This window comes from Mus caroli, chromosome 1 (assembly GCF_900094665.2).
Source record: "Mus caroli chromosome 1, CAROLI_EIJ_v1.1, whole genome shotgun sequence".
In the NCBI taxonomy this organism is placed as follows: Eukaryota; Metazoa; Chordata; class Mammalia; order Rodentia; family Muridae; genus Mus; species Mus caroli.
The window spans coordinates 127,702,107-127,723,008 of NC_034570.1; the positions used below are offsets into that span (position 1 = coordinate 127,702,107).

A 20,902-nucleotide genomic window follows, 5' to 3' on the forward strand; every position below is an offset into this window, starting at 1 on the left:
ATGGTAATGGTGGTGGTGATGGTGATGATGATGGTGATGGTAGTTATGGTAATGGTGGTGGTGATGGTGATGATGATGGTGATGGTAGTTATGGTAATGGTGGTGGTAGTAGTTGTGGTTGTCATGGCGATGGATGGTGACGATGGTGGTGATGATGGTTATGGTGACACCACTGCTTAGCCAGTTCTCTCACTGGTTGCCTCTCTACCTTGTCCCATCTCCAGATCCTCGAGTATTTTGATTATGTGTTCACTGCTGTTTTCACGGTGGAGATTGTCCTTAAGGTAAGTGAGGACTACAGGACTCGTAGCTCTGGATACGAAGCTTCTCTGCACGGAGTGGCTCCAATTTACACCCGGGGATTCACTTGGGGGCACTGTGAAGGAACGGGAGAAAGAAGATAGAGGTGAATATGGTAGGAAAGACTCCCCGGATCCAGGAGACTACACAGGGCTTCTGTTCCTGTGTAGGAGAGGATCCAAGCAAGGGAGCAGGTGGCTGGAAGGAAGGCTGGAAACAAGAAATATGACCCACTTGTAGCTGCCACCTCTCTGGAGAGCACAGGTCTTCTGCACAGAAGACACAATTAACCAAAAAGTGGCCCTGGGATTTGAGATTCACCCTTAGGATTTACTCCAAGAACCGAGTTCTTGTCCTCCTAGAGTTCTCAAAGAAGTAACCATTGGGGAGTGTCCCTGAGAGCGTTCAGTAGCATTGTATACAGGCTTTACTGCAGCTGCTGCGGTTTGTAAGCCTGTTGGCCACGTGCTATGAAGTCTAGGTGTTTGGAGACACAAGCTAGAGGTCTGGAAATGGCTTCTAACTGTGGGAAGGGGCTCTCAAGGCCACACCTTGCTCTGCCACAGGAAGGACAAATTGTTTTACAAATCAGGTTTTCCCAGCTTTTGAAAATCTGTTAAATCTGGGAATGTGGGTCCATTAATAGAGTTTTTGCCTAAGATGAATAAAGAGCTGGCTTGGTTTCCCTACACTGTATAAAAACGGGCCTGGTGGTGTATGCCTGTAATCTGTTCAGTTGAAAGGCAGGAAGATCAGAAGTTTAAGTTCATCGCGACCTACATAGTAAATAAAAGGGATCCTGGATTATCGACTAAGACAGGAAGCAAAGCTCTCTTATCTAAAGAAAGGATCGTGGCCCTGGTTTGGTGTTCCTGAGGTGGGCACACTGGGCTCAGGCTATCACAGTAGCGGGCTTTGAGGAGGGGGGGGCTCCATATCTGAGTGGAACCCAGAATCATGGCCCATTATCTCTTCTAATAGAAGAGGAGAGGGTGATGTATATAAGGACCAGAGCAGAGCAGAGGTGGGAGAGCTCCCTTTTCAGAGCTTCAGCCACTGACAGTGGAGCAGAGGGAGAAGGCAGCTTCTCCAAGGTCAAGGAGGAGTTCACAAGTGGAGTGTTAGCATTAGACCTTTAAATAAAGCTACACCAGCAACGTATTGAATGTGAGGCAGTGAATATAACTCCCTGGAGGACTTCTAGCCTGCCCCTTAGGAGGGAGGGGGCTTTCTACTCCTGGGAAGGTGGAGTGGAGGCACCTGAAATGCATCTGGAGAAAGGGACTCCTCCTCTGAGAGCAGAGACGGGCACAGGGGCTCCTGGAGTGCCCAGGGTTTGTCTGAAGCCAAGAACAGAGGGAGCACCCTTGAGCCTGGGGACTTGGGTAACATGACGTTCCTTGACACTCTCCCTAGCAGACTGAGATAAGAAGCCCTTCTCCAGGAGGGGTACGTCTGCTCCTCCAGCTGCTTGCTCCAGATGCTGTCTCTTTCCCCAGATGACCACCTATGGAGCCTTCCTGCACAAAGGCTCCTTCTGCCGCAACTACTTCAACATCCTGGACCTGCTGGTGGTGGCTGTGTCCCTCATCTCCATGGGCCTCGAGTAAGCAGTGTCCGGGCTCAGTTCCAGTGCGTGGGTTCTCTGTGCCTGTACCTCAGAGCAGGAGTCCTGGCCCTGTGGGTGGCTGAGCTCCTGGCTGAAACATGAGGGTGGCCAAGGGCCACCTTGGGTGGAACATCCTTGGGTGGTCCCCAGCTGGGCTAAAGGGCCAATGTTAAATGTTTAGAGCCTTATCTTGCAGACCAGGACAGGAGGCAAAGAGGAGAAGACAGCCAGGCCCCTGGAGTGAGGAATATAGGCTCAGCTGCAGGTCATTTCTAGTCTGACAGAAAAGACAGTCTATATCCACAGAGAAGTAAGCCAATGAGACCATTTGCAATGATCAGGGATCAGTTTTACCCATGGGTCAGGAAGATCACATGTGGAAAGCTCCAGGTAGGAGGTGACAAAGCCCCTGGCTGCAACCCTTTGGCGGGAGCACACCACTCTAGGCCCCACAGCTACTTGCTTCCCGCAGGTCCAGTGCCATCTCCGTGGTGAAGATCTTAAGGGTTCTGAGAGTGCTGAGACCACTCCGGGCCATAAACAGAGCCAAAGGGTTGAAGGTGAGAGAGGGCCCCTTTAGGGGAGGGACCAGCAGTCCTGACTCCAGGTCCTCAGTTCAGATGCTCATCTTGTGAGAACGAGGCAAGCCTGTCAGCTTTCCCCATGGGCCTAGTCCTCCTAGTAGGCGGAGTCTTGAATTCCCAGGGTTCCTTGGGCATGATGGTGGGTAGCGGTGGGGCAAGCCCAGTACCCATGGACCTGTCCCCGCCTCCCTAGCACGTGGTGCAGTGCGTGTTTGTTGCCATTCGCACCATCGGGAACATCGTGCTGGTCACCACGCTCCTGCAGTTCATGTTTGCGTGCATTGGAGTGCAGCTTTTCAAGGTGAGGCTCCGCCTGGCCAGCAGCCCTTCTCTCCCCACCAGGGCCAGCTCGAAGGCCTTTGACAAAAGCCAGCCAGTTCTCCTCAAACAAGACAACCCCAAACTGTGACAGCAACTGACCCTGGATCTACAGTTTCAAAAGGAGAAAATGACTGGTATTCTATTTGCTAGGTGATAACCTGTTGCTAGCCTCTGGTTCTCCGGCCACTTTTACCATTGTGTCTACTCTTACCCAGAGAGCCTGTAGTTAGCTTTTCTCTCACCAACTCGCCAACCTCCACCTACTCTGTCAGGTCTGCCTACAGCATCCCTTGTCCAGCCACCTCCTTTGCTGCAGCCTGGCACTGCAATCCAAGGTCCTGGCTGGGATGACTGGCATCATTCACACTTCCTAGGCAACTCTGCAGAGGCAATCTTCATTGCGAATTCACAGTTGGCCTTGTCCTACGGATGCTTCCCTGGGAGAACACAGCTATCAGTTTCTCTCTAGGAACCTCTTCCCACAGAATTGTAACTCCTCAAAGATGGAGTACCCTGAAGAAATAACAGAGCCCTGGAGGGAGGCAGGGCAGCTGGACCCCCTGACTGAGACATTTCTCTCTCTGGGCCTTCCAAGGAGCTAGACCAGAATTCACACATTTCAAACCTAAGTTAGTTGTAGGGTCACCCTGCATCTAACTCTTTGTTAGACAAAACCTTTCTCAGGTCCTCAGTATGAGGGAGATCGGGCTTTGTCAGGGATGTGCTGGACTTCTATCTAACTCTGAAGACAAATGAAGTTCTCAGAGCTCTACTGGGAGCATCTGTTTGTATAACTCCTGTTTCCTTAGCAGTCTTGGACTTCCCAGGGGCAGGAGAAGAACGGTGAGGGTGGGGCAAGCCTTTCCCCTTATACAGCCTGGGCTGTGATGGGAGGAGCCTCCATAGTCAAAGGAGCAGGGCTGGGTGTATTCAGGTCCAACCTTGGCCACTCCACAAATGCCCATCTAAGGCAGCAGCCAGGCTGGGTGGAGGCAGTTGGGATGAATGGATGATGATGGCCTTGTCTTAAGGGTATATAAGAGAGGAGAGGTCTCCTCCCTCCCTCCAGACAGCCCACCCTTCTCCTTCCCACCAAGTACCCACAGAGCCTGTTTACCTTACTCTATCTCCATGTCTCTGTGTCTTCTTTGCTGTCCTGGATGCAGGGAAAGTTCTACAGCTGCAATGACTTATCCAAGATGACTGAAGAGGAGTGCAGGTACCCCAGGCTTTGCCAGCAGAGGGATAGGGAAGGCTCCTATGAGGAGCACGTGACCTTCGGGGTGGGGAGCCTTCAGTAGGAGGGGGAGGGGATTCCTGGCAGCATCCTTCATTTCTGCTCTAGAAAGGGGCCGCCAGTTCTCTGGCACACTCACTACCCAGGGCCCAGGGGATATGGGTGGAGTTGATGTATCCCAGCCACACGGTGGAGTGACTGGGCCTCTCTGCGTCAGGGGCTACTACTACATATACAAGGATGGAGACCCCACGCAGATAGAGCTGCGTCCCCGCCAGTGGATACACAATGACTTCCACTTTGACAATGTACTCTCCGCTATGATGTCACTCTTCACGGTCTCCACCTTCGAGGGTTGGCCCCAGTGAGTAAGATTGGGGTCTGTGTCCAGCATGGGCACAGTGAGGATGGTGCCCAGGAACCAGCAGCCCCCAGGGTACCATGCCAGTCTGTGGCAGTGCTCAACAAACCCACAGACTCATGACTCTCCTAAGTGAGCCTGACCAAAGGACTCTGACAAAGTGAGCCCAATCTCTCCCACAAATGCATGTCTCCCGACCCACAGTGGACATCCCGTTCATTGCCTCCCACTCCTGGTCACCCCTCCCACAATCCTTTCTCCCCATCCCTCATCCCCTTCTCCTCTAAGCAGGTGGGGGCTCCCTAGGTATCCTCCAACCCTAGCACATCAAATTTCTGCAGGGCTAAATGCATCCTTTCCCACTGAGGACAGACAGGGCAGTCTAGCTAGAAGAACATATTCCATGGACAGGCAACAGCTTTTGGGATAATCCCTGCTCCAGTTATTTGGGATCCACATAAAGACCAAACTGCACATCTGCAACCTATGTGCAGAGAGGTGTAGCAGAGTCTTAATGGTTGACTGTGGTAAAAGAGATGCCCCTGGAAAGGCAGGGCCATGGCAGGGTGGGTTCTAACCTTCTCTAGATGAGTTCTGCCTTCTCTCCCATTACTTGGCTGCCTATCCTTTCCTCTCTGACCACCCAAGGCTACTGTACAAGGCCATAGACTCAAATGAGGAGGACACGGGCCCTGTCTACAACAACCGAGTGGAGATGGCCATCTTCTTCATTATCTACATCATCCTCATCGCCTTCTTCATGATGAACATCTTTGTGGGCTTTGTCATCGTTACCTTCCAGGAACAGGGAGAAACTGAGTATAAGAACTGTGAGCTAGACAAGAACCAGGTACTGAGCCACCTGCTAGAGATGGAAAACTGAGGCCCACAGGCCTGAGAAGAGAGCCTCCATTGAGGTCCAGTCCTAGCCTATGTTTCCCATTTATCTCCAACCTGAAGCAGTCCACACTGGTACTGACTTATCCTGTTTTTTTTTTGTGTGTCCTAGCGCCAATGCGTACAGTATGCCCTGAAGGCTCGCCCACTGAGGTGTTACATCCCCAAAAATCCATACCAGTATCAGGTGTGGTATGTCGTCACTTCCTCCTACTTCGAATATCTGATGTTTGCTCTCATCATGCTCAATACTATCTGCCTGGGCATGCAGGTAAGGAGACAGGAGACTGGCCATAGTAAGACCTAGGACCTGGGCAAGGCAGGGACAGAGAGAAGTCCCCAGTTCACCCCAGTAGGTATCTCTAGAACACCTGCTGCATGCCAGCTGCAGGACACAGAAGTGAGCTAACCCCAGCCTCCTCGTCCCTTATGGCTTATTTGTTAAGAAGCTAATTCAAGCCTCCAAAGAGGTGGGATGGCAGTTCTTCAAACAGGACACGGCTCCTGCAGGAGAGGAAGACCTGCGGGAAGCAGAACACATGTTCTGTTTTCCCTTCACTGTTGCAAATCTGAATGGCTGGAATGTCCCTCTTAGGAGAGGAGCAACCTCTCATAGGTCATATCATAGCTGTCAGCATTGCTACCATGCTTTAATTAAACCCTATATAATACAACGTCACAGCTAGGAACCCCCTCTCCTAGGAGCATAAGACATATTCAATATACGTTAGTTGCTTTTCTCGTAACTGTGACCAAACACCTTATGTGAAACATTTAAGGAAGGAGCAGTTTATTTTGGCTCATGGTTGGAAAGGATACAATGCAGTCTGTCATGGTGAGGAAAGGCTCAATGGCGGACTGCTATATGGTGATGGGGACACGTGCCAGCTGCTTCCATCTCAGCAGGACAGGAAACAGAGACAGGGTGGGAAGCATGGCTTAGCTATAAACCTCAAGGTCTACCCCAATGACCTAGTTCCTCTCAAACCACAGTCTAGGGGAACAAGTGTTCAGATCATGAACCTATGGTGATATTTCACATTTAAACAATAGCACAGTGAGAAAACCACACCCTGTAGGTTCGTGGAATCATGGGAGGATACTCACTGAGCTATAGACCCTGGTTATGTAGAAGAATATAAACAATGGATTCTTTAGGACTGAGTCAGGCAGCAGACATGGCCCCACTACTGAGGAGTAGGGCAGTCAGAAGGCCCTGCTGCTGAGGGGTAGGGCACTTAGTAGGCCCTTTTCACCTACCTGGGTGTGCTCTGTAGAAGGTAGTTGAGATTTTACCAACAAAAAGAATGAGAGTCTTAGGTGGTCCAAAGAAGTGGTCACAAAAACCAAGGCTGTTGACCAAATGGTCTCCCCATCCTGTCACTTCGTGTCTTAGTTAGGGTTTTATTGACATGAAAAGACACCATGACCAAGGCAAGTCTGATAATAAAAAACATTTAATTGGGGCCGGCTTACAGTTTCAGAGGTTCACCATGGCAGGAAGCAAGGCACCATGCAGGCAGACATGGTGCTGGAGGAGCTGAGAGTTCTGCACCCTGCTCTGAAGGCAGCAACAGGAGACTGGAATTCCACCCTGGGTGGAGCCTGAGCATAGAGACTCAAAGCCCACCCCTACAAGTGACTTATTTCCTCCAACAAGGCCACACCCACTCCAACAAGGCCACACCTGTTCCAACAAGGCTACACCTCTTAAAAGTGCCACTCACTGGGCCAAGCATATTCAAACCACCACACTGGGGCAGCTGGTATATAGGAGTCTTACCTAGCTCTGTTTCCCACTGGACAGATGTCAACCCCAGAACCCTAGGGTCTTCTCTTTAATCCTATACCATAGTGACTATGCTAAGCCCTGCCTAGGAGACTCAGTTTTGGTCACCCAGAACCAAATATGTAAATGATATTTGTAGCCCTGAGCCATACTTGGTCAAACTTATGGTTGTTGAACCTCCACACTCCCCTCTGCTACTGCTTATTGTGGATGGAACAGGTATGAAAGTTTTTCTTGAGACCTGGTAGAAGAGATTACTAATCTCCTAGATTGCTGAGATAAAAACAGGTACTTTCCAAAGAGAAGATGGATCAGGGATTGTGATCTGTAGCTGGGAAGCCCGGCCCTCCTGGCCTACCTCATTCATGTTGCCTCTCCAGCATTACAACCAGTCGGAACAGATGAACCACATCTCAGACATTCTCAACGTGGCTTTCACCATCATCTTCACCCTGGAGATGGTCCTCAAGCTCATAGCTTTCAAGCCCAGGGTGAGTGACTGGGCCATGGGGACAAAGGAACAGCTGTGGTCTGGGAGGAGAGACTTTCCCCTCCTTATACCTGAGGCCCCTTCTGCCTTCTGCTCTCAGGCTGCTCATGCCTATGCTATGCCACCTGTCAGATGCAGGCCTAGCAAGACTTCCAGAAGTCAAAATGGAGTGCTGGTATACAGATGCTCGCCACTGCATCTGTGGACCTGTTCACATCCCATTCCTTCCTTTCTGCTTCTAGAGTACAAGTCTCGAACTAGGAGAAGATCTTGTTTTGGCTTTTAGGCTCTCAGATCTATTCCCACAGTCCCATCTTAGTCCAACTGAGTTCTATTCTGTTGAACTCTGGACAGAAATTTTAAGTGGGGCTCTGGGTGAAAGCTCTAGACTAAGCTCTCAACAAGCCTCTCACCACCGATGCTCCAGAACAGCAGTTCTTGACCTATGGGTCTCCACCCCTTTGGGGGTCACATATCAGATCTTTACATTATGATTCATAACAACAGCAGATTTACAGATATAAAGTAGAAACAAAATAATTTTATGATCAGGGGTCACCACAGCAGAAGGAACTGTGTTATAGGGTTACATTGTTAGGAAGGTTGAGACCACAGCTCAGAGGATGAAAATTAGAAGCCAGAAAGAGAGAAATGGGATGCTGGCACCCTGATCTGCCCAGCAGCTTGATAAGTACCCCATCCCCCACTGGCTGTCATGGCTGCTTTCATCCACAGCTAAGACCTTGCTCTTCCATGACCTCCCTTCCCAGGGCTATTTTGGAGATCCTTGGAATGTGTTTGACTTCCTAATCGTCATCGGCAGCATCATTGACGTTATCCTGAGCGAGATCGATGTGAGTACAGGATGGGCAGAGCCCTCACTGGGGTAGGGCTCTCGTTCACCCTGCAGATGTTTATGAAGTACCCACGACAAGTACAACATGGTATCCGGGCTTAGAGCAGGACAAGTCTTCTGCTTTCGAGGAGCGATATCCTCTAGAACAGAATGGTATCCTCTAGAACAGAATGGTATCCTCTAGAACAGAATGGTATCCTCTAGAACAGAATGGTATCCTCTAGAACAGAATGGTGCCTGGAGAGCCAGACTGGCATGAGTGTGCCCACACAGCATAAATCAAGAACTAGAGTGGCAAGCAGAGGTCACCAGTGGCTCAGTCGAGAAAGAGGGTAGCAAGAGATATAAGAGGTGGCAGTGGAGTTGAAGAGGGCAGCAAGTCCAAGGGAAGGGATCTTCTGGGAGAGAATGTGCAGAGGTCAGACTTGCTGAGGTGTCTGAGGAGATCCATATGGACAAGCAGAAGAGAGAAGGGGTCTGGGTATAGCTGTGGAGGGTGTGAACTTCATGAGCCCACTCACTAATAAAACCTCACCAGAGATTTTGAACAAGCCAGGAAAGGGTTAAATCTCTGCTTTTTGAGATGTTAATCTAATGACCAAAAAAAAAAAAAAAGATAGCTCTTCTCTAGGGATTCGGTCATTTATAGCACTTATTAAGCACACTAAATACCAACATGTGCCTTGTATGGCTTTGGGTGCTGGAGGCAGAGCAGGGAACAAAATTGTAGGGGTCAGCAGACAACAAATATTGCTGCTGGGCTACATGAAGTTAAGGCGAGTAGGGATGACACATGGGAGGGACTGAGATGGTGATAACCGTGCAGCTATGGGAGACACTGCTGTAGAGCAAAAGGAGACTATGCAAAGGGCCCATGGGCAGAGCATGTCTGCTGCATGCAGAGAACAGCAGGATGCCCTTGCAGCTGGAAGGGAGAACAAACATACGAACACTGTGGTCAGCTCTTCTTGAAGGCCATCATTACACACTGGATTCTGTCCTGAGATGGTGAAGGATCCTTTGGAAGGTGTAAACACTCTCAGCCATCAGCTCTGATGGGATCGCTGGGGCTGCCCTGTTGAGCTGGTGCTGAGCAGGACCAGGGTTGCCCCAGGGACAGCAGCCAGGAAGGGCTTGCAGTGGGCCACCTGGCTGAGGACAAAAAGGGGATTTGGTTGTAGGGATGGTGAGAGGCGATCACCTGGGGTGTATTTTGAAGGCTGAGCAGAAAGAGAGAAAGGGGGCTGGAAGAGGAGATCCAAAGATCAGAGGCAGAAAGCAAAAGACACTGTCCCCTTGGGTCATCACTGAGCCACACCCTGGAGCCAGGCTGAGGTAGAAGAAGAAGAAGCCAGGAGGAAGAAGAGACAGAGGACAGCCATCTGCCTAAGCTGCTCTAGCTGGGGAATAGTGCGATCCTACCGAAGGGTCAGCTCATTCAAGGCAGGGGACTCGTAGGAAGGGCCTCCTTCTGAACTTCCCACCTCCTGGCCCAGAGCAGCAAGTTGGTGGAGAGACAGATATGGAGCCTGGAGATGCCTGACAGAGGGTCCAGCTGAGAAAAGCCTTAGTCTGTGAGGAAGGGGCCCTGGACGGAGGTTCCAAAAGCTCAGCCCTGGGGGAAATGGCACCTTCTGGGGACTTGGCTGCCACACCAACTGTCTGTTGTACTAGGGGAGGATCCTGGGAACTCTGTTCACCTCATCACAGGATGGTGACAGACAGCTCCATCTGCTCAGGGCTGATAGGGGTGGGGGTGGGCTCTGGGCAAAAGCAGAGAGGAGGTGGGGGAGGGGATAATGTGTAATGTGTGGTGCGTATGTGCTGTGAGTTTCTATCCGTGCTCAGTGTTTTCCAGGAAAACATTTATTTGTGGTCTGAGAGCCTCACTTGTCACAAGCAGCCAGAAGAGAGAACTCTGAACAGCCAGAATAAATAGCCCCAATTCAAATAGTTAATTCTCCAAGTCTGAGGCCCACGTGACAGAGGCTGTTCTCTTGGCTGCAGAGGCTGCCGTGGTCTTCCTTTGGTTTTCAGAAATAGAAAATTTCCCCTACCGGGAACATGTATTTGAGACACAGTAAGACGAATTTGCATTCCCAACACACAAACTAGGGAAAGGCCTTGCCTGTCGATCAGAACTTCAATGCCGGTCCCACGCTGTCCTGTCATGTGCTCCTCCTGGTCCTTTGAAATGTGGCAGATGTCACCAAGAGCTAGTTTCCAGTTTTGTTTGGTTTGGTTTTTTTTTTTTTTTTTTTGGTTGTTGTTGTCATTCAAATGGACAGTTGTGCTAAGTGGCTACTGGTCAGACTATACAAGTAAAGAACACGTTTGTCACCCGGCTGCACAGGAGATTCTCCTGGTGTGCACCGGAACCTCGGAAACCAGGCCCTATTCCACAGTCATTGGCTTCACTGGCTGGGTGGGCCCCCCGCAACAGCATATGTACAATACGATTCTCTCCATGAATCTGACATGCAGCCAGGATTGAGGCCAGTGGTACAGGGATCCAGAGAGCTGGGACCAATTTATCTGTAGACACATGGAAGCCCAGTGATTTTACTTTCAGGGCTCTAGAAAACGGGCAGCTCACAAAATGTGGCCAGGGAAAAGATAGCCACTCCCATATACCCAACCATGCACTCTTAAGGAGTCAGGCCACTGAGAGGTGAGCCTTGATCCCCAGACTTGATCCCCTTGATACCTGATGGAAGGAGGGGTCTCTAGTCTCCCCCACCCACTTTGCCCCTAGAAGGTGGACCTCTATGAGGGCATCAGCTCTGGTTACAGGGGGTGAGGGGAATCTACTTATGAAGGTGAGAGACAGTTTCCAGTATGCCAGGGTGTTCCCTGTACCACACAACCAGACCCAGGAAGAACCCAAGCCCTCTCAAAGAACCCACAGATGCCTCTCAAAGAAGAGATGGGCCCTGTCTCTGTCTGGTCTTCCCTCCCCTCATGTTCCCTTGCCCAGGTCTCTTTACCTCCCCACCCCTGACTGCGGCCACATGAGGTCTCCGTCCCTTGCCTGTCTTTTTCTCTCTTTAACTCTCCTGTGTCGGTCCTTTCTGACAACTCTCTTCACCTTCCTCCCATGTGTTTCTCTCCCCTCGTCTCTTTTCTCCACAGACTTTCCTGGCCTCCAGCGGGGGACTGTATTGCCTGGGTGGAGGCTGCGGGAACGTTGTAATTTCAGGCTGCATGAGCCTGTTCACCCTGCCCTGCAGCTTGCATGCCTAGCTGGCTGCATGGATCGCATGGGGTGCCCCCCAGAAGTCAGGGCTCCTTTCCTTAGAGCAGGCCCAGTGCAGGTTGGGGTTTGGGTAGAGGTGGGGCTCTGTGGTGGGACATGCATGGATGTAGTGGCTTCCTTTGAGCCCTGAGAAATGGGTCGAGGATTCTCCCCATACTCTCTCTATAGATCAAAGGACCGTCTGTCACCAGACCTCCGTGACAGCTTAGCAGGCACAGGGAACAGGGCCAAATTGGCCCCATAAGGAACAGGACTACAGCTGGCACAAGGGCAGAAGCTTGCCTGATTCACAACACTCAAGAGTAGTGTGGGGCAGGTGGGAGTGACCGCACTGAATATGCAGCAAACAACTTGATAAAGCTACCGGACACTTGTGGGAGACATTACAGACCACCAGATACTTAGCTTGGTGACAGTTTACAGAACAGGAAGCCAGCAGTGGGCCTTGCTACAGCCTCACCTCAGGAAGAATCCTTGCTCTGCTCCCAGGCACCGGCTTACTGCATAGCTTCGACCCCAAACTCAACCTTCTTGAGACACATGACCCCAGAGCCCTGAATCCCAGGATAGTCCAAGGTTCTGAGACAATCGGGGCTCGGAAGTGGGGTCTGGAACCCTCCTGCTGTGGACATTACACACACGCACACACGTACACGCACACACACACACACTGCGCGCGTGCACTGCATTTCTTGCCTGCCCTGCCCGTTATGCCCGAGTGCCACCCCAGACTGACCTCTGGGGCTGCTGCCCCACAGGACCCAGATGAGAGCGCCCGCATCTCCAGTGCCTTCTTCCGCCTGTTCCGGGTCATGAGACTGGTCAAGCTGCTGAACCGGGCGGAGGGTGTGCGCACCCTGCTGTGGACATTCATCAAGTCCTTCCAGGTGCGAGTGCCCAGCCGGCCAGGACCGGGGATCCTGGAAACTGACCCAGCAATGCCACTAGCCCAAGGTGGGATCCCAAGGTCCCAGAGCCAGGCAGATCCCTGGCTAGCCAAAGGGGGGGGGGGCAGGCTGCAGGACCTAGGGCTGCAGCGCAGGCAGGTGAAGCACTTAGCTGCGGCTGCGTCCTCTCCCCACAGGCCCTGCCGTATGTGGCTTTGCTGATCGTGATGCTCTTCTTCATTTACGCGGTCATCGGCATGCAGGTGAGGGCCAGGTGGGCTCAGGCCAAAAGGTGCGTCTCAGTCAAGCTAGCGGGTGTAGCTGCGGACCCAGAAAGGCGTAACAACATGCAACTGAAAGCTGGGCCTTCTCTGCCTTCCACAATCCAGCTGCCAAGGGGTCAGTTTCAATCTGACAGAGGGGGTAGAACTGAGACCCGGAAGCTCCGGTGTTAGGAGCCAGGGTGTGGCCTCCAGGAGAGACCCTAGCACATGAAGGACATGGTGGGGGTGGGGGGGTGGGGGGGCAGATCTGGTACCACTCTAAAGCCTTAGCTAGAGACCTTCTCCCGCCCCAGAACCCCTCTCCAGATCTTGTCTAACTTAGTGCTTGCTGGAGAGAAATTGTCTACCCAGCTTCTGGATTGAAAGGAAGTGTTCCGGGAAAGGAATCCTGTGTGTCTGGCTTCAGATCCGATGCAGCCTGAAGTGAAGGGCGTTGAAATGAAATAAGGGTCAGGGTAGGAAGCAGGTGAAGCAGGAGATGTGGCGGGAGGAGACCGAGTTGAGGAGACACTTGTATCCTGGTTGTCCGTGCTTGGCAGATGTTCGGGAAGATCGCCATGGTGGACGGGACTCAGATAAACCGGAACAACAACTTCCAGACTTTCCCACAGGCTGTGCTGCTACTCTTCAGGTATGAGAGCCCCCTGGCTTTTCTGGCTTCTCCTCTACACCCCAGGCAGTGCTGGTCCCACATATGCCCTGTACTAGAGGGGTCCCTGCCTGGCGCAATGCCCTGCTGTCACCGTTATGAAAACCTTGCATCGAGGTTTGACACTGAATCCCTCCTGAGTGGAAAGCTGCCTATTCAACTCCACTGAAGCAGAGTTCAAAGGTCAAAGGTCCCTCAGAGAGTACTGAGACCTCAGTGATCCTTGACATAGATCTATGACACTCACTTTAGCTGTGGTTCTGATCATGGGTAAAAGTTGCCCTCACTCCAAGAAAGGTTTTCTGTATAGCTCAGCTCTACTTTAGCCCTGCATTTAAACAAACATTGGGGGTGGAGGAGCAGAGGGGAAACAGCAAAGAGGGGACACCATACCAAGCTTATGGGTGTCTTACCTTGGGGAGCAGCCCAGTTCTGCTGATCCCACTGGCTGTTTCAGAGGACCCAGCAAATGTGAACAGGCCAACGGCATCTCTCCTCTGTTCAGGTGTGCCACAGGGGAAGCCTGGCAAGAGATCCTGCTGGCCTGCAGCTATGGGAAGCTGTGTGACCCGGAGTCTGACTACGCACCCGGGGAGGAGCATACATGTGGCACCAACTTCGCCTACTACTACTTCATCAGTTTCTACATGCTCTGCGCCTTCCTGGTGAGAAGTCTGCAGGCTCTGCCCAGGGTGGGACTTGCAGGGTGAGGTGGGATGGAGACATCTTAGAGGCGATGGAAACTCTTGTTAGTCTGTCCCTTGTTCTGATCTTTTGGGGGTGTCTTTGTCTTGTGAGCTCCTTTTTCTTGCTCCAAATGGACCATTAGTCACTTTCACTGTGTGTACGATGTTCTTACTGTATATATTATACATGTTACATACATAGTTTGTACTAAGGAGGACTGTGATGAGGCTGGGTCTTAAGAATTAGAAGCTTCCAGTAGAGACATTTAACCCTAACTATCCCTCATCACAGGAAGATGCTGTGTTACAAGACAAATGAGATTCTAAAATGAGTCTCCCGAGAGAACCTGGCTAGGGTCAGAAATAGCATCAAATCTCTTGGAAGTGGCAGGGCTGCCCATGAGGAAGGCATCCACCGGGCCCCTCACGCTGGTGTCTCCCCTTCTATTCCCTATATTCACCCAAAACCTTTAAATGTCAAATGTTTGCCAGGCACAGGGCTGGGTGCAGGGGGTAGAAACATGAATAAGACCTAGTCAGGACTCTGATGGAGTGGGTTCATGTGTGAGTAAGCATGGCAATTGAAAGGACCCCAGTGTAGACAGGAAAAGTGAGAGGGGCATCAGCCAGGCCCAGAAGAGGCAAGACTAGCTTTCAGAGACCAGAATAGCTCCCAAAGGGGTGCCCTGGTCACCAGGACCACAGCACATGCTGGGCAAGAACAGAGACAGGGCTCAGCCTTACCTGTGTGTGGAATGTGGAGTGTGCTGGAGAGCTGGATTGAGGGAGGAGCCCCATGCCCAGTTGGTCCCTGTTCTCCACCCCCACCCTGACACCAGTCCCTGAATCACCCCATCTTTTTGCAGATCATCAACCTCTTTGTGGCTGTCATCATGGACAACTTTGACTACCTCACAAGGGACTGGTCCATTCTGGGCCCTCACCACCTGGACGAGTTCAAGGCCATTTGGGCTGAGTACGACCCAGAGGCTAAGTGAGTCTTTGTGTGGTGCTGGGTGCCTACCAAACTGCCCGCCATTCCATCCTAGTGATCCCTCTGGAGTCTCTCTGTTCTCTCTTAATCTACCCAAGGTTTCGGCCTGGGGGAACAGCATGTCTCAAAGGTGGAAGGGATCCCTCAAAAGAGTAACTCCCTAATTTTCCGAGGAAGGGGTCACCCATCTTCTAGTTGGCCACTTAGTACTCAGGAGTGAGGCATGAGATCTCAGCACATCACAGGTACACAGGGCCTGGCTGCTCACTGTGGTTCTACTTACCAGCTATAGTGGAGGCTGATAACAATGCAGAGTCCCAGGCCACACTCAGACTGTCTGAGTGAGAGTCCCCACTGCTGTTAGCCATCTGCCTGCCTCTCAAAGCATGGGAAGCACTCTCCTACTCCTCTTGATAGAAGAAGCAGTAAGAGCCCATGGACTGAATGTTTCCCAGTACCATGTGAGTTGGCTCATCTGATTCTTCTAACCAACCTATGATGCAGATCCTCTGGTCATTCCAGTCTCACAAACGAGCAAACTGAGGTGTAGAGAGATTAAGTTGTTCTGGGTCACACAGTCACTGAGGGCACCAAAATCAAAGCAAGTCTGTCCAGAGTTCTTGGCAACTGGTCTCTAAAAAAAACACTCCCAACAGGGACAGTAAAACCTCCTGGGGGCCAAGTGCTGGAGAGCTGGCTCAGAGGTTAAGAGTTCTTGCTGCTCTTCCAGAGGACCCAGGTTTAATTTTCAGCACCCACATGGCAGCTAACAACTGCCTGTAATGCCAGTTCTAGGAGACCTGACACCCTCTTCTGGACTCTGGGGTAGTTTATACATGTAGTACACAGACATACATGTATAGACAAAACAATCTACACATAAAATAAAATAACAAAAACCTACCTACAGGCTGGAGAGGTGGCTCAGGAATTAAGAGCACTTCTTACTCTTGTAGAAGACCTAAGTTTGGTTTCCAGTATCCAGGTCCAGTGACTCATACTGTAACCCCAGCTCCAAGGGATCTGTCACCTTCTTCTGACTTCCATGGGTTCCTGCACACACTCTACTCACTCACTCACACAGACAGACAGACAGACAGACAGACAGACAGACACACACACACACACACACACACACACACACACACACACACACTTTTTAGAAATCTACTTGCTTCTATCACTACCACACACTCCTAACTTGTGGATGGGGAGCTGGGATGTGGCTCAGTGGTAGAATACGTGCCTGTCATGTGAGAGACCCTGGGCTCAATTCCAAGTACCAATGTGCGTGTGTGTGTGTGTGTGTGTGTGTGTGTGTGTGTGTATGTATGTCTGTCTGCATGTCTGTCTCACTCAGCACTTAACTTATAGACAATGTGGGGTCTACAAATGCCATGGTCATCAGCCTCACAGTCCATGTGCGACAAGAAGGAAATCCTGTTCAACGCGACTCAGCAGCCAGTGCTGGTTCTAACTTTAGAGTCAGACACTGGGCAGTTTATTTTAGACTTATTTAAGTAAAGTACAATTTGGGAAGAAAAGTTTCCTGGTGTAACATAATTCCATGTGCACAGTGAGACATAATTACATCAAAACTCTTCTCAAAGGACATGTCACTTGATCTCTGAAAGTAGTTTCTATAGACAGGCTGCATGTATTATCTTTTAAGGGCCTACAGGGAGGACCTGGTGTGGCCACAGGCAGGTCATACAGGTAGCCACAAGTATGAACTATCTCTGCTTCAGCTTGTAGAATTTTGGGGGTTCACCTTGGCCATACAAATAGTACAAAGGTCATCTAGACTAATGGACAGCTCCGGTCCCAGTGAGGGAGCTTGGGGGAGCAGCTATGGCTTGGCTCTACAGATAACACAGGGGTCACCCAGGCTATTAGGCACCTCCTGTCCCAGATTTCTGGGCAGAAAATAGGTTACACATTTTTTTCCTTGAAAAGACCACTTTGTGTATTTAACATTCCTGGTTTTCTTGGGCTTATCTGTGAGCACAAGAACCTGTGTGCTTCCAAGAAAAGAAATGTCTTTCACAGCCAGCCATGAGGATGAGATGGTTCATAAAACCTCCCAAATGAGTGTTCTCAGGGCAACACTCCCCTATTGCCAGTGCCTTGGTAATGGTCCTGCTTGCTGTGTTTTGTGCCTACCCCAGAAGTCACAGTTGCATGCCGTAGTGTTCCCAGCTCTGGGGGACTCTCTGGAGCAGGCTGCTACTATTCTGTTGATCTATGTACACAACCCAAGAGTCCCCACTTACAGCTTGACCAAAACTTAAGGAATGCCTTAGCATGGGAGAAAATGAAATCCAGATCCCCTGCCCTAGAGGGTAACTCCATGAAAGAAAGCATGTATCCGCACAATATATAGATCCCCATTCTGTGGTGGACGCCCATGAACACAAACCTTGTCTCTTCTTTTGGGGGTATAGGGGGACAATGTGAGAAGGGTTGGGGTGGCAGGGTGAAGATGATCAAAACATACTGTATGGAATTTATAAAGAACTAATAATATAGATTTAAAGTAATATAGATTTAAAGGCTTCTAGGCCTTTTAAACAAGGTTAGAAACTAGGAAATGTTCCTGGTCCCCTGGCTCCCTCCCCTCGTTGTCTACTCTCTGAGTAAGGTGCTCTGAGTAACACGCCTGGATGTCCTTGTCTGTGTCCTCCCTCAGGGGCAGGATCAAGCACCTGGATGTGGTGACCTTGCTGAGGAGGATTCAGCCCCCTCTGGGCTTTGGAAAGTTCTGCCCACACAGGGTAGCATGTAAGGTAATGTCTCCCAGGATAACCCCTGACTTACCTTGCCTGAAACACCCTGATGTTTGTCATTGATGTCAATGATGCAGACGGATAGCCATGACCAAGGTCCCCCAAACCTCAGTGGTGCTCCCAAAACTCCTCCTGCTTCTGCTCCAACTTCACATCCAGCCTGAAACCCCCGTTCTCTGGTTATCTCTCTCCATCACGCTCTCATCGTATGTGGCTTTCCCCACTTGCGACTTCCTGATCCCCTCGCTCTGTGTTGCTCCCGTGAGACACTGACACAATTCCTGGCTCGTTGGGAGAGGGGTGTCTTAGTCTTCTCACCCTCATCCTTCAGGTGACCACCCGTGATGGTTAAGATCCACATCCACGCACGATCCACCTGCTTAGCTGCCAGGCTAAGCAGCCGTGGCTTGGGGAAGGAGGATCAGCAGGTGCTGTGGGGCTGGGTGACTAGAGAGAGCCTGATAGGAGGAGGCGCTTTACAGTAGTGGGTTCCTTCCCGGGTCACTATGTCAGTGAGCGGGCCACCACTGTAGCAAAGACCTGAGACAAATCGCTTAAAGAGAGAAAAAGATTCTTTTAGTTTTCAACTTGGGGGTTCCAATCCACAGATCAAGCAAACTCATTGCATTTAGGCCTCTGGTTATGGGTGATGGGTGTAACACGTCATGGTAGGGGCCATGGTGGAGCAAAATCACTCCCCTCCTGGCCCAGACTTAAGGAGAGAAGAAGGCATGCCCCTCAGTTCCCCCAAATATCCCTCTAGGTCCACCCCTTACAGTGGCTACCATCTCCTGGCAGCACTACCCTAGTGTCTAAACCTTTAACACATGGGCCTTGGCAGACATTCCAGATCCTATCTACAGCAGGCTCCAAGTCCCTCCCTGCTGACCTCAGGTCTCATGGACATATCCCATTCAGTCCACACCCCGGTCCTCATAGCCACTCCCTTCTATCCTACACCAGGTAAGGGTGACTTGATGAGTTGGGCTTCTTCCTAGTGCATCAGCAAGTCCTATCTCTCCCTGTACAGAGGCTGGTGGGCATGAACATGCCCCTGAACAGCGATGGCACAGTCACCTTTAATGCCACACTATTTGCCCTGGTGCGCACAGCCCTCAAGATCAAGACGGAAGGTGAGGGACTTCTCATGAGTGCCCCCTTTTCTCTAGAAGGGTGGATTCTTGCACAGATTCCCAGAAATGTGGACAGAAGCAGAAGAAACCCAGGCCATGGTCACCAACTCTTGTGCCATTCAGGTCTCCAGGGAGGCTGAGTCTCCACACAAAAAGGTCATAAGATTATGTCTCATATTTATCAGCTTTGTCAGGGGCAGAGGCATGACAGTCCTCACTCAGGGCTGTCCCCCAACCTGCCCAGTGGTTCTGAAAGGGACAAAATTAGGACTCAGTACTGGGCAGGTGTGAGAGCCCACACTCAGCTCCACCAAACCTATTGGCCCCCCAAATCAGGAATACACACATGGTGGGAACAGGGGAAGAAGTGGGGTTGAGGCCAAGGGCTGTCCTTGAGTCCTTGGCCAGGGTTCCAGAGGCTTCAGGGCCATCCTCCTACCTGGGACAATGATGTGTGAGGCAGCCATGAGCAGGATACTTGAGATGACAAGAAGCAAGTCAGGATTCAGGGAAGAGCAAGTTAGAGAAGCAAGAGGATTGCATGGGGACCATGGGGCAGACTGGAGTATGTAGGGACTTGAAATCTTTACACAGAGAAAGGGAGGCAACAGCCTACAGTCTGACCCTTGCAAGGCATGAGAAGTGAGTACAGGATCCAAGCGTTGGCCTACCCTTGCCCTCATCCCATTGCCAGTGTGGAGTACAGCAGCTACCACAAAAGAGCACTGAGCCAGGGTATGCTGAAGAAATGTCTGCTCTTCCAGGCTTCATCAAGTTCACTCAATTTAGGGCCGCTCTTACCTTTCACACCTCCACCTCCCACCCCAGGCAACTTTGAACAAGCTAACGAGGAGCTGAGAGCCATCATCAAGAAGATCTGGAAGAGAACCAGCATGAAGCTCTTGGACCAAGTCATCCCTCCAATAGGAGGTGGGTACTCCTAGGAAGAACAGAGTCTAGGACAGACGCATAAACGTTGAGAAGCTTACTCAAGAAGCCCTTTCAGAACCTGGCATCTAGATAACATTGCTACCATAGGCAGATGCCAAGAGCATCTAACAGAGACACACTAACTCACGGTGAAAGGTGTCCACTCACCACCTCAGCAGGATGGGGCTGACCGCTGAGCCTGCTGACCCCAGACCTCTCTTCTGAGTCCAGTGTAAGTCTCCCACTGGCCTTCATTCCCTCCGTTTTGGCTGTCTACAGATGATGAGGTGACAGTGGGGAAATTCTATGCCACATTCCTCATCCAGGAGCACTTCCGGAAGTTCATGAAGCGCCAGGAAGAGTATTATGGGTATCGACCCAAAAAGGACACGGTTCAGATACAGGTAAATCCAACCTAGGTGGGTTCCAAGGGACATCCCTGCTGATCCAAGCCCCTCTCTTGATCCCTCATCAATAGTCAGGGATGAAAGCAAAGAGAAGGGAGCCCAGATAAATGGAATGAGAAGATAATTCAGGTTGGTCCGTGACAGAGGGTGTTTGGCCTCAGGAGAAGCTCTGGGAGCTCCTTATCTCTGAGTGACTGGATGAAAAAAATTGATTTCTTTGATAAGGAGTCCACTACTCCAAAGAAAGCAGAGCCCACCCCCACCCAGGTCGGCTTCTGGTCTGCTCCACTGCATAAGAGAATGTTTTAACCTTTATCTCAGAAGGCTTTTGACTTCTTCTTCTTCTTTCTCTTCTTCTTCTTCTTCTTCTTCTTCTTCTTCTTCTTCTTCTTCTTCTTCTTCTTCTTCTTCTTCTTCTTCTTCTTCTTCTTCTTCTTCTTCTTCTT

The 20,902-nt window shown here is 50.8% G+C and overlaps 1 protein-coding gene across 1 annotated transcript in view; it reads left to right on the forward strand.

Annotated features, from left to right (window-relative positions):
* Cacna1s (calcium voltage-gated channel subunit alpha1 S) overlaps positions 1-20,902 on the forward strand; it is a 66,245-nt gene that overhangs the window by 39,513 nt on the left and 5,830 nt on the right. The window contains exons 19-38 of the mRNA XM_021164607.1: positions 225-284; positions 1,800-1,906; positions 2,382-2,469; positions 2,687-2,794; positions 3,981-4,033; positions 4,269-4,415; positions 5,061-5,262; positions 5,422-5,580; positions 7,479-7,589; positions 8,359-8,442; positions 11,577-11,633; positions 12,459-12,587; positions 12,785-12,850; positions 13,411-13,502; positions 14,026-14,185; positions 15,073-15,200; positions 17,890-17,986; positions 19,017-19,119; positions 19,948-20,049; positions 20,329-20,453. Of these exons, the coding sequence (XP_021020266.1) occupies positions 225-284; positions 1,800-1,906; positions 2,382-2,469; positions 2,687-2,794; positions 3,981-4,033; positions 4,269-4,415; positions 5,061-5,262; positions 5,422-5,580; positions 7,479-7,589; positions 8,359-8,442; positions 11,577-11,633; positions 12,459-12,587; positions 12,785-12,850; positions 13,411-13,502; positions 14,026-14,185; positions 15,073-15,200; positions 17,890-17,986; positions 19,017-19,119; positions 19,948-20,049; positions 20,329-20,453 (2,178 nt within the window). The remainder of the gene's footprint in view (positions 1-224; positions 285-1,799; positions 1,907-2,381; positions 2,470-2,686; positions 2,795-3,980; positions 4,034-4,268; positions 4,416-5,060; positions 5,263-5,421; positions 5,581-7,478; positions 7,590-8,358; positions 8,443-11,576; positions 11,634-12,458; positions 12,588-12,784; positions 12,851-13,410; positions 13,503-14,025; positions 14,186-15,072; positions 15,201-17,889; positions 17,987-19,016; positions 19,120-19,947; positions 20,050-20,328; positions 20,454-20,902) is intronic.